Source organism: Hydractinia symbiolongicarpus, chromosome 8 (assembly GCF_029227915.1).
Source record: "Hydractinia symbiolongicarpus strain clone_291-10 chromosome 8, HSymV2.1, whole genome shotgun sequence".
NCBI classification, from domain to species: Eukaryota; Metazoa; Cnidaria; class Hydrozoa; order Anthoathecata; family Hydractiniidae; genus Hydractinia; species Hydractinia symbiolongicarpus.
This window is the reverse complement of record NC_079882.1, coordinates 13,177,610-13,190,993: the sequence shown is the minus strand read 5'-3', so window position 1 is coordinate 13,190,993 and position 13,384 is coordinate 13,177,610. Positions and strand designations below refer to the sequence as shown.

Sequence of the window (13,384 nt, the reverse complement as noted above, 5' to 3'; positions counted from 1 at the left end):
ACGATACAAAGAACAAGATACGATGGCGTAAATCTTGCGCGACTTGAAGTAACGTAAACAAGAGAAGGTGAAGTAAAGTAACAATTAAATCAAAACACTACGGAGTAACCAAGTGAAGAAGTAACCAAGAAGGGAAAGGAAGCAGGGAAGGATAAATTTGACGGAAATTACTGGTGTACCTAGATTGGGGTAAAACTTATCTTATAATTTGTACTTCGTACTGAAAACAAAAAAATATTAAACAGGCAGAAAGACTAGGAAAATAAAATACAGGTAGTTTTGAATAGATAGAAAGACCAAGATAGATAGATAGATAAATAGATAAATGTGCATATTTTACGTGGCTAGCCTCACAAATATCGAGGGATATACCCTGTCTATTATTTTTAGGAGGGGCCATGGCTTAGATGGAGAGTTCTAGAGTATTTAATGCTCCTTTTTGAGCTACGCAGACCCAATTAGGGCTTGCGCTCTACTAGAAAACTCCCGGCAACATTTAACGGTCCACACAGTCAGTCAGGGTAAACACTTAATTAGGCGACGGTAGGTTAATTAAGGCATACCACCTAATTAGGCGACACATTGTAGACTAGTTAGGCCATATGTAATCTAGTTAAGACATTACAATATTTAATAGCTTTTCACACATTTCTAAGAAAAAATCGCAAAAAATCTTTGTTCAGAATGGATAGTCTACGCGACCATGATTCCAAAATTGTCACTCGTTCCTTGATATGTTCGTGCAAGTAAGAATTATGTTAAAATGAAATATATGACCTAATTAGGTTAAGTGTCACCTATTTAGGTGACAATAGTACAATACGCAATAGGTCAAACACTACCACATTTTCGTCCGCCATATTTATTTTTTCCCTGTGGCGTGGATGGCTGAAATCCATTTTTTAAAACAACAAATAGTGTCACACAAGGTTTGGGCCATAAGTTGCCAATGCGCGATGCAAATAAAACAATAATTGGTTGAAATTGTCTGCAAAGTGGACAGATTTGATTTAAATAAAAATTGTAGTGTGAAACACAATGATTTCAACGTATTTACAACAGTAAGTTTTCGTTGGCCTAGTATGACTACAGGTTGCCTAGTTAAACTATACATCACATCGCTTAACTAAATGACTTGCCTAATTAGGGCATGCCACCTAATTAGGTGTTTACCCTGACTGACAGTGTGCCATCTCTCCAATTTCCTTCACATGGCTTGGGTTAACCTGGGCGGGGCTATGGTAGCATTCATTCGCAAATGTTAAATCGCTGTCAAGAGAAATCGAACCCTGGTCTCCCGCACAGAATACGAGAGCTGAGAAAATAGTGGAGGAGATAAGCGAAGAAGTAAAGTCCTTTTATGCAATGAGAAAAGGAAAACAGCCTGGAGTATACGATGATTGGAAAAATGGGAGAAGCAAGTAACAAACTATGAAGGAGCTGTGTTCAAAAAGTTCAAAACAAGGGAAGAAGCAGAGGAGTTCCTGAAATACGTACAGTGAAGTAAAGGTGAAGATAAGAAAAAAGACAAAAAAATGGAAAGGGAAAATTCAAAGAAAGTTCAGGAAAGGAAATGCATAGGAGAGAATGTGGATGGTGAAGAATTAACACAGAACAAAAAAAGTGAAAAAGAAGTGATAAATTGGGATAAGGAAAAAGTCTGCAATGTGGAGCAAAGCATAAAAGATGGCGTGGAAGTGGTTGATGATAAATGTAAAAAGTGTGAAAAGGAAGTTGGTCCAAGTGCAAAAGCAGTGCAGTGTGATGTTTGCAGGGGGTGGCTACATGCACACAAACGATGCGGCACAGAGTTGGAAAGAACATATGAATGGCTGAGGGAAATTGAAGATGATGACGAGGACGCAGGGAAGGAGTATAGCGTAGAAGAGGTATGCAGAGGATGCAAAAGAGAAAGGAAGAAAAAAAGGAAAAATGAAAAAAATGGACTTAAAGATCACCGATGTATCCAGAGAGGTTTTGCTACCGGTTTACCAATATGGGATCCCAAATTCTGTTGAAATGTAAACTTTATATATTTGCAGAGTTGCTTCGACTGCTCCAATAACTTTATGACTCTATGACTCTAAAATTTACAAGACGTTCTCCTATTTATATATTAAAGATAAGATACTTTAGAATGTTCTAGTATATTCCAGATGTTCTATATTTACTATTAGTAGTTTCTAGTATAGTTATCTTATTTCTGGAATATTCTCCAATGTCCCTTATATTTCTAGATAGTACACAAGGTTCTAGAATGTTCTTGCGGCAAGAGTGCCTATTTTCAACACTCCTCCTCACTCGCAGTCCGTAAGGTTCTTCAATCCGATCATCGTTTTTGTGTAGAGAATCCAATTCGGCTTCCATTGCTTGCATCCACTTGTCTGCATCATGTCCTTTGATTGCTTTAGAAAATGTATTTGGATCTTCTTCTTGAGTGATGTATACCCATTCTCCGTAACGATCAGGAGGCCGTCGTTCTCTTACTTGTCGCTCTTGCTCCTCCTGTATTTGATTATCTGTGTTTTCTTCACGAGGTTGTAATTCGATCTCTACTTTTGGTTCGTCTATGTCACGGTCGTCTTTTAATTCACCACAGATTTCATTGAATGTCACATTTCGGCTGTAAAAGACTCTCTTCTTGTCGTTGTCATATAGACGATATCCCTTGATTCCATCACCGTATCCAAGAAATACACTCTTCTTGGTTTTTGAATCAAGTTTCTTTCTTTCATCTTTTGGTACGTGAGCATACGCATCACATCCGAAAATTCGTAGATTTTCGACATTTGGTTTCTTTCCAGTTAATACTTCAAAGGGTGTCTTCCCTTTAACTGCTGTCGTTGGACATCGGTTACGAAGGTACGTTGCTGTAGCCAAGGCTTCGGCCCAAAATCGTTTTGGTAACTTTGAATCTGCTAACATTGATCTTACAGATTCCACGAGTGTTCTGTTCATCCTCTCTGCAACTCCATTTTGTTGCGGTGTTTTCGGAATTGTCAACTCATGATGAATACCTTCTTTCTTCAAATAGTCTTCGAACTCTTTGGATGTATATTCTCCACCATTGTCAGTTCTAAACGTTTTTATCTGAATTCCAGTCGATTTTTCCACAGTTGCTTTCCATTCTTTAAAATTCTCAAACACTTCACTTTTGTGTTTCATGACATATACCCATACGTATCTTGATTTATCGTCAATGAATGTAACAAAATATTCTGCACCACTAAGTGATTTTGTTTCTATCTTTCCACAAACGTCGCTATGGATTATACCAAGGAGATTTTTCGATCGATCTCCTCCTGTCTTCGGAAACGGTATTTTGCTTTGTTTCCCATCAATGCACGGTTTACAAAATGTCGGTTTCTTTGTTGCATCATAATCAAACCCTTTAACAAGTTTGTCCCTTGCCAATCGTTTAAGATTCTGCACACCGAGATGACCGTATCTTCTATGCCAAATTTCTTCCTTTGTTGTAGCGTTATTATCACATTTCATAACTGTGTGATTCTTCTTATTTCTCAATCCATTACAGTTGAGATGGTAAAGGTTGCCATGCTTTGTTGCTGTACCAATGATTCCGTGTTTCGCATCCACGATGTCACATTTGAAATCTTCAAACTGAAACTTCTTTCCATTTGTTGCAGCTTTTGATACACTAAGTAAATTGTACGAAAGTTGTGGTACAAATAAGACATCAGATAACTTGCATACAACGTTTCTGTTTTCTGAAATGTTCATTTCCAAGGTTACTGTTCCTTTTCCAATTGCTTGTACTGAATATCCATCACCGACAGTGATATCTTGTGGTATTTCAAGTGACGAAATTTCTTCGAACAATTCCTCTTCGTTACACATGTGACATGTTGCGCCTGAATCAACTATCCAGTTACTTTTTCCTTTGACTGCCAAAGTATTTTCAGCAACTAAACTGATGATTTCTTCGTCATCATCTTCTTCTTTTTCAGCCGTACACACATTTTGCGGCTTCATTCGATTTTTACCGTACGTCGAAGGAGTCTGTCTCTCGAACTTCTTCGTTAATTCTTTGCAATATCGTTTCACATGACCAATCTTTCCACAGTGATAACATCTGGGTCCCTTTCTTGGCTTTCCATGATTCGATGTCATTGCTTTGACATTCGTTTCCAAAGTGTCCTTATCTTTCCGCTTGCTTTCCTCGTGTAACAATCGTTCAGTTACGACTTCAAGCTTCGGTACTTCAGCACTAGCCTCCAGAGCTGTAACTAGCATATCATACGAGTCTGGTAAGCTTGCTAACAAATGAACAACTTTACTTTCATCATCCAACGGGTCTCCAATAATTGCAAGTTCATCGAAAATTTCTGTCAAAGCTTTAACGTGCTTTTGAACAGATTGCTCATCTTTCAACTTCAAGTCATACAACTTCCTGCGTAGTGTCAATTTATTACTCCATGTCTTCTTTTGGAACTGGTCTGCCAACTTCTTCCAAACCTCAGTAGGATCTTCTGGATCTGGTCCAAGCAGGTATAACAGCGTTGGTTCCACCGACAAAACAATCGTTGCTAACGCACGATCTCTACGCAAATTAAATTTCGGAATTTCTCTCTCTTCAGTTGGAGCATTTTCTCTTCCATCAACAATTCCCCAAAGTCCATCTTTGATTAACGCCATTCTACACTGTACCTTCCAGGTAGCATAGTTTGTTCCATTCAATGGTTTTATCAATACTTTGGTGCTTTCCATCGCCATTTGTTCCGTATTCAACTAATCCGGATAATCCGTTTCAGGTTTCCACAATACGATTTTTCGTGCGAACTTTACACCAATCCAAACCAAAATCAAAACAAACTCGTCGGACACACAAGATGGCTTCTTCTTCTTGAATATTATTTCTGTAAATATTCAATCTTCTTGGGCATAGACTGGGCCCATAACCTGTTGAAATGTAAACTTTATATATTTGCAGAGTTGCTTCGACTGCTCCAATAACTTTATGACTCTATGACTCTAAAATTTACAAGACGTTCTCCTATTTATATATTAAAGATAAGATACTTTAGAATGTTCTAGTATATTCCAGATGTTCTATATTTACTATTAGTAGTTTCTAGTATAGTTATCTTATTTCTGGAATATTCTCCAATGTCCCTTATATTTCTAGATAGTACACAAGGTTCTAGAATGTTCTTGCGGCAAGAGTGCCTATTTTCAACAAATTCTTATCCCAAAAAATAAGAAATGCAAAAAAAAAAATAATAGTAAATTAAGTAAAAGCTCTAAGTAGTATTTTTTTCTTTAGCAAATTTGTGATCCTTCAAAACAATTAAACTCCGTGGATTTGACATACATGTGATCACATCCATAACATTTGAATGTTTTAAATTCACGAGCCAACCACCATATTTACTTACTCAGCCATTTCAAAATAAATCGAGTGAATGATAGCTTCAGTCTATGTTATACCTAATGCTACGTCTTTGAACGTAGGCTAGTGAACGGTTTCCTGTAGGAATTAATACAGCCCTGGTGACAAGATTGGTAATCACAATTTTGAGGCCTTGTACACATGGTAAATGGTTAAAAACCTTTTCAAAACACGTCCAAATTTCCTCTTTCCCTTCGCAAATTTACTGAACCCCTACAGGTTATGAAAAATGTGCAAGTTTTCTTTTTTCCCTTTGCGAGTTTAATAAACCATGACTACTGTAAAACAGTGAAGAAAAATATGGAATGTGAGTTTGAACAGGTTCAAATAAATCTACAACGGACAGTATTGTGTCGCCATTATATAAAAAACAGGAAACTAACAGGTGGTCGATATATTTTTATTGTAAGTATTATTTCTGTGAAGAAAGTATTACTGGTATTTATCAGCAACAAAGACTAAAAACGAAAAATATATAAAATTATGTAATAAACTGCAAGTAATAATTGTACAAAATTTTGCTGCTTTGAGTGCCGCAAAGCCATTTTCCTGCGATCTATGGATCTCAAAACCCAAAATTTTACCTTCTGCACCAACCATGGTGGTGCCTCACATAGATACTAACCTGAGCAAAAGTTGGGTATAAGAAAACGGTAGTCCCAAAAAACTCTGAAGATGGCAGAACAGCAAAAGCAAATGATAAAGAAGGAGAATGAAATTGCACATCTAAAAAAGGAGACAGAGAAGTTAAAAAGAATAATAGATGAGTTAAGTGAAGATAATGAAAGATTGAAGGAACAAGTTAAGAGCAGAGACAGGGATATTGATTTGGAAATAAAGAAAGGGAAAGAAGAGATTAGGAAAGAAAAAGAAGAAAATGGACAAATTGAAGAAAGATATAACCAAATACATTGATAGGATAGAAGAAGAACAGAGAGAGAACAGAAAGCTGGAAGGGAAGATATTGCAAATTGAAGAAAATTATATTAATGCATTAGAAATAAACAAACAACTGCAATGTAAGGAAGCAGAAAAAAGCAGAATAGGAGACAAGACTGAAGTGACAAAAGTGAGTAAAGGAGAAGTTCCAAAGAAAGAGGACAACAGAATACCAGAATATGCACATAAGAAAAAAAGAAAGAATGGGGGAAGAAAATGATTAGTTGACATGGGGAAAGGAAAGAAATTACAAATGAAGGGAAAAGAGGTAAAAAGAGGCAAAATAGTAACCAACACAGTAAATCTATGACAGAAGAAAGAGCATGCCTACTTTTTGCAAAAAATAGGGTGTGTAAATATGACAGAGCATGCAAGTATAGTCATGTGAAATTGTGCAAATGGATTATTGAAGGGAGATGTACAAGACAAGGCTGCTGGTTTAGTCACGATCAGTCAGCAATATGTAGATGTGACAGGGAAGATAAATATGGGCATGGAATGAGCTGCAAGTTTGTTCATAAGGGTAGAGGAGAAAGGCAAGGTGAGAGCAAGACTAACGGAATATTACGCAACAATGTTACGCAGCACAAATTGCAAGATGAACAGGAGGAGGTAGATGAAAAAGGCTAAACAGAAAAAAGACAAAGGACAAAGGAAATGGAGGAAAGGATAATAGAAACATTAACAGAAGTAATAAAACAGAGTCTACTCTTCGGCAGCTAATTATAGGGGTGGGAGGTTTGCAATTTTTGAAAAAATCACCACCCATTTCCATTTATAACCCCCCCTCTCCCCCGCCCCTTGTTTATAATCTTTTCCCAAAATATCGACCCCTTCTTGCTATTACACCCACACACCCCCACCCCCCCTACAATAAAATTTCACAAGAGCTAAGAAGGAATGGAGGTGTGATGAAAGGGAAGAGTTTTTAACTTAGAATGAAATCGAATGGGAGGAAGAAGGAAACTGGGACACAAATGAGAGACGACAAGGGAAGTATAAAGTCAGACCCAGAGAGATAAAAAAGTGTATAAAGAATTTTACCAATGATTGTTTACAAAAACTATAAGAGAAGAAGAATCAGAAAAATGGGTAGAACAAAATGTAATACAAAAAGTTGAGGATATTGTAAAAGAAGGAAACAGGCAAGACCCAATGATAGTCAGGATTGAAACAGTAGAGAAAGTGATAAAGACGCTGAAAAGAAGAAAGGCTGGAGACTGTGAAGGCTGGTGTAACGAAATGGTAAAATGTGGAGGAAATGAAATGGTGAAATTAAGCTTCGACAAATTGTGGGCTGGAAGATTGTATGATAGACTTGACGAAAGATGGCATGAGAGAAAGGGATCACTTATCTATAAGCTGAACCAAAATCACTTATCTATAAGCTGAACCAAAAAGCGAAAATGAAAATAATTACACCACTAGGAATTACAGATAAACTTTACGTTAAAAATGTGGTGAAACAAGGAACAATCTTTGGACCACAGGTAGACGAGATGGGAAAAGTTTCGCCCAAGACTGTGATCTCACCAAACATGGCACTTGGAACATTGGTATATGTAGACGATATAGGAGCTGTAGGGTCAAAAGAAACAATAGAAGAGGTAGGAAAAAATGTAGCTGAAATGAAAAGAATGAAAGGCTTTGTATTTACCAGAGACAAGACAAAATATGTTAATTGGGACAGGAAGGAAAGAACGAAGATCAAGTGAAGTTATAATAGAAACGAGACAAGATAGAATTGAAGGTACAGAAGAATATATAAGTATTTAGGAAACTAGATTAGAAAAGAAGGAACAGTGTGTAGGCAGATTGAGAAAGTGGAAAAGGGAATAGAAGGTGTAGTTAGTGAAGTGTGTAAAATAGGAAAAGAAGAGCTAGTAGCAAGTCTATCAACAGAAAATAAACTGATCCTGTTTGAAAAAACAGTTGTTAGTTCCTTAACATACAACTTACTGGACAGTAATATCAGAGCAGCAGGTAGAAAGGCTGGAAAGGGTACAAGGTAAAATAGTGAAGAGATTATTGAATGTGCCTGAAACTACACCTTACTTGGGATTGATGAAAGAAATTGGAATATGGACGATGGAAAAAAAAATTTGCTACCAGAGACTGATGTTGTACCAAAACATGATGTCATCAGATGAGGATAAACTTGGCAAACTGGTGATATTAGATCAGATAAAAAAATAAACAAAATGGTTGGTGCAAGGAAACAGAGAATATTGCAAGTAAGATAGGAGTGGAGTAGAAACACGTAGAAAAGATGACAAAAGCAGAGTGGAAGAAGAAAGTAAAGGGAAGAATTGAAAAGAAACTAGAAGAGATAATGGAGCAGAAGGAAAATAACATAGGAAAATGAGACACCAAAGTGGAAAAAAATTCGGGAAAAAAAAGTACATAAGTGGAATGGGGATAAAAGAAGCTAGTTATACAATAAGAAGAAGATTGGAAATGTTAGGCATAGGTAATAATATGGGAAAAAATAGGACGTGTGTGTGTGGAGAAAAAGAAACTACGGAACATATAATAGATTGTAAACGAGTAAACTTGTGTGGGAAAAGAGATATAGCAAAGGAATGGTTAAAGGAGACAAACGGCATCAGCAGAATGCGAGAGACAAATGTATGGATTGGAAAGTATATGGGAAGAAGAGACAGAAGGGCAATAAAGCATAAAGAATAGAAAAAAGAAAGAAGTGAGAAATAAGAGGAAAAACAAGCAAACCAAAAAAAACAAAAAAAAAACAATTATTAAAAGAAAGGAAAAGAGAATAAGGAAAAATTTAGCCTTGTACCTAGTCGACAATAAAGACAGCAATATATTGTATCAATGTGTAGTTTTATCTTTTTTTGACTAGGAGCTTGTTGGCAACAAAAGTGGGCGCTTGAAACATTCAAAGATTCAAAGGCTTTTTAAAAGTGTGATCTGTCACACAAATCCAAAATGGAAACCTAAGGTACGACAGGAACGCACGCATTTGAAACAGTTTTGTTTTTATTTTAAAAGGAAGGGAAGAAACAACGAAACGTAAATAAAATCACGAACAAAAAATTTGCTAATTAATCCCTACTAATTCTGTTAGCACGAAGCTAGCTGAATGAGAAGAGGAAGATGTCATGGTAGGGAAGCATGTGTGAAGGAAGTCCAATACATGCAGGAACACAAAATAAGATAAGGTACACTTTAAACATTGCAAATTGAAAGATTCATTATATGACGATACAAATTAACAAACAACAGGAGGAAGAAGTGTTATCACAAGTAAAATAAGAACCATAACAAAGGAGTATAAATATGTGTGGAATTTGTGGAATGAAAATCATAAATATAGATAGGATAGATGTGCTTATTTTACATAGCTAGCCCCGCAAATATCAAGGGATATACCCTGTCTATTATTTCTAGTAAGGGCCATGGCTTAGATTGAGAGTCCTAGAGTATTTAATGCTCGTTTTGAGCTACGCAGACCAACCGTCCGCGCTCTATCAGACAACTCCCTGCAACATCCACAACGGCCCACACAGTGTGTCATCTCTTCAATTTCCCTCACATGGGTTTGGTACTCATGCTCAAAAGCTTTTCTGTTTCTTTTTAAAAAGTAAAAGAATTGGAAAAATATAAAAATAAATACCAGAATAAAAGAAATAGAAGATAAGAGAAGAAAAATAAGTAAAATGTACGTGCGAGGGGACAGAGGTTACCAAATTAGAAGTATGTCAAGAAAAGTAGAGTTACAAAAGCGGGAGAAATAAGAAACGAAGCTAAGGATGTGGGATGTTGTTTAAGAGGGAATAGCAATGTTTGCTGTGTGGTGGGGAAGATAAAAGTGTAAGATTATGTAATGAAGAGTAGGGAGATGAAAGAGACAAGTGGTGTAAACATGAAAGAAGAATCCCTCAAGGACTGGGCAGTTCATTCTAGCTAACTTATTACTTTAAGGAAGGTCCATACAGAAACCTTTGAAACTAGCTTTTATTACGTAGAAACTCGTAACAACAAATGGGGGACAAATATTCTGTCTTAGAAAATTATTATTCTTTGGTAAAAAATTGACAATTTAAATTATGCAACGGTTTTTTTTTGTTTTTAGTTAATGTTCCGCAATGGGCTCTCTGCACATGTTCTTAACTCGAGTTTTAGTGTCACTTATCCTATCTGTATTCATGGCAAAACGAGGATACAACAAAAAGTCTCTGTGTGTATCTGGTGCAATCTCAGCTGTTGTTGTTGGTTTCTTTATAACACTGGCAAATTATTCCTTCTCAGCATGTTTGTTGACCTTCTACATGACGTCATCGAAACTTACTAATTTGAACACTTCCAGAAAAAGAAACATAGAGGAGAATTTCAAAGAAGGTATGTGATGTTCTATTACTTTCTTTCTTTTTAGTGATATGCCACATAAAAATTTCAATGGTAAGCTGACTAATAACATTCTAAAAAACTTCTGGGCCTTAGATTCAAAATAAAGGGGTGTTAATAAAATTTGGTGTTGTCTTCACCTATAATTGGATTACAAAGAATAGGTACTTATAAACATTTGATTTTTTTTTAGGAGGTCAAAGAACTTGGAAACAGGTTCTATGTAATGGAGGCGTTGCCTTGCTTGTATCTATCATCTATATAAGCGAAGTCGGTTGTTCTGAGCGACCTATAAACTTTTCGAAAGACTTTACATCTTCTATTTTGTGTACAGCTTTGGTGGGATCACTGGCATGTTGCAATGGTGACACGTGGAGTTCTGAAATAGGAACTGCAGTAGGTTCCCACTCTCCAAGACTTGTTACAACCTTTCAGAAAGTTCCAGCTGGTACAAACGGTGCTATTTCGTTAATTGGTACCATAGCAAGCTGTCTTGGTGGATTAACTGTGGGACTTGCATTTTTTTGCTGCGATTATGTAATAGTAAGACCAAGTAGTTTCCTACTGGAATACCCACCACAGTGGCCGATATTGGTGTTAGCGACGTTCGCTGGCCTAGTGGGTAGCCTAATTGATTCATATCTTGGTGCTATATTTCAATATTCTGGATTCTGTTCAGTAAGAAAAAAAATAACATCTAAAAAAAGTTCGACGACTAAGCATGTTTCTGGTAGCGACGTGTTGGACAACGATCTAGTTAATTTTTCTTCTTCTTGTGTTATGGCCATTAGTACTCCGTTGTTGGGATATTATATTTACAATACTTTGCAAGAACTGTGAAACAAACGCACGAGTTTTTATGCTACACAAAACTTAATTGATAATTTAATCTATTTTCTAACTCGCATGGCTGTTGACTGACACTGCGTGGTTTGGCGTTAAAGAAAAAGGATCAATAAAATATGTTTTTTATGACTTGTTGTTAAGAAAGTACTTTTATTACATAAAATGCAAGTAGATCGGTAACTAACACAGTTGCCTTTGATGGAATTTAATAAAAAATACCCGTTAATTTCTATGCAGTTTGGTCCGACCCGAGTTAATTCATGGCTCAGATTATTACAACCAGCGTTGATTTTAGTTTTGTGTTAAAAACGAGCACTAGCAATAAAATTTCTTACGGTAAAAAAGAGAGAAAAAAATCGGTACAAAATGACCAAATTTTGCCTCATACCGACGTAAATTTTTTACCGACCACCTATTTTTATTAACCTAGTAGTAGCAAGGAATGAACATAAATGGTTTTGACCTCCTTTGACACCTTTACCCCCTCAAAACCCTGCCTCCACCACCTCCACCCCCACCCCAGCCCTACCCTCCCAAAATCGGTAAATCCGACGTCATCCGAAAATAAATCCGATAGCATTCTGAAACCCGATAAATCTAACGCATGCGCACATGCCGTTAGTAATAATGCTGACATCAACAAAACTAGTGCATGCGCAATAGCGACTAGCGGGAATAATGCTGACATCAACAAAAAATAGAGATTGCGCAATTGAATACTGTCCCAGAACGTCGATTGGGCTTCTCAATATATAATAAATGGATGTTCCAGAAGCTTTTAAGATGCAGGAAATGTGTAATAGAGTGTTTCAAGAAAATCCCTTGTTATTCAACCACATTCCGGATCATTTCAAGACACAAGAAATGTGTACTCGGGTGGTTCAAGAATATCCCAGGGCGCTTGAGCTTGTTCCGGACCATTTCAAAAGCCAAGAAATGTGCAATAGGGCAGTTCAAGAATATCCCAGGGCATTCATGTATGTTCCAGATCATATCAAGACCCAAGAAATGTGTACCTTGGCAGTTCAATCGGAACCTATGCTCCTATCTAATGTTCCAGTGGTTTTCAAGACAGGAAATGTGCACCAGAGCGGTTCAAAATGACCCCTGGATACTCATGGATATTCCGGCGCATTTCAAGACACAAGAAATGTGTAACGGGGCGGTTCAAAAAGAACCCTGGGTGTTCCAGTTTGTTCCGGACGCCCTAAAGACGCAGGAAATGTGCAAAAGGATGGTTCGGGAGGACCCCCATCTGCTCGGGAATGTTCCGGATCGTTTCAGGACCCAGTATAAGGATCACGGCCGTTCAAAAGATTCCCTGGGTGCTCGCGAGGGTTCCGGATCGTTTCATCACGCAAGAAATGTGCAACATGAGTGTTGAAAAGGAACCCCATGTGCTTATATATGTTTCGGGGCATTTCAGGACTAAATGAAAAAAAGAAAAGAAAATCTATTTGAATGAGTATATTCTTGGACATGCGCACACGCTATTAGTAATTTTGCTGACATCAACAAAATTCAGAGCATGAGCAGTTGAGTAGGGGTGAGTGCCAAATGAACGATGAAGGAACAATGCGACAACTGTTAAGCGACCCTCGACAACTACGACAGATGCCTTCAATGCCAACGGATACTCCTTATACGAGGCAAAATACAAAGCTGGTCCTGTTAATACTTATACATTATGTACGATGGCGGCTACTGTCCATGTACCCCACTCTAGTTGAACCCCCATATTACCAAAATAAAAGGATGTTTAAATTTGGTACCAAGACTGTTAATTCAAAAGACTTTTATGCCAAGGCGGCTCCATTAAAT

At 37.1% G+C, this 13,384-nt stretch overlaps 1 protein-coding gene across 2 annotated transcripts; it reads left to right on the top strand.

Moving 5' to 3' along the window:
* The first annotated feature begins 21 nt into the window (after nt 1-21).
* On the top strand, nt 22-11,795 carry LOC130654390 (transmembrane protein 19-like). 2 transcript variants are annotated; one of them, XM_057456953.1, is made up of 3 exons: nt 22-189; nt 10,446-10,711; nt 10,911-11,795. In XM_057456953.1, exons 2-3 carry the CDS (start codon nt 10,459-10,461, stop codon nt 11,555-11,557), a joined length of 900 nt encoding a protein of 299 aa, XP_057312936.1. In that variant the 5' UTR covers nt 22-189; nt 10,446-10,458; the 3' UTR covers nt 11,558-11,795. The 2 variants fall into 2 exon arrangements, with proteins under 2 accessions (XP_057312936.1, XP_057312937.1); XM_057456954.1 differs by lacking the exon at nt 22-189 and adding an exon at nt 7,330-9,311.
* Nucleotides 11,796-13,384: the final 1,589 nt, after the last annotated feature.

Bases quoted from the DNA above. Each gene is read 5' to 3' on its own strand.
- LOC130654390 (XM_057456953.1), top strand. From the start codon at position 10,459: ATGGGCTCTCTGCACATGTTCTTAACTCGAGTTTTAGTGTCACTTATC. The intron at 10,712-10,910 runs GTATGTGATGTT...ATTTTTTTTTAG, and splicing joins AGAGGAGAATTTCAAAGAAG to GAGGTCAAAGAACTTGGAAA.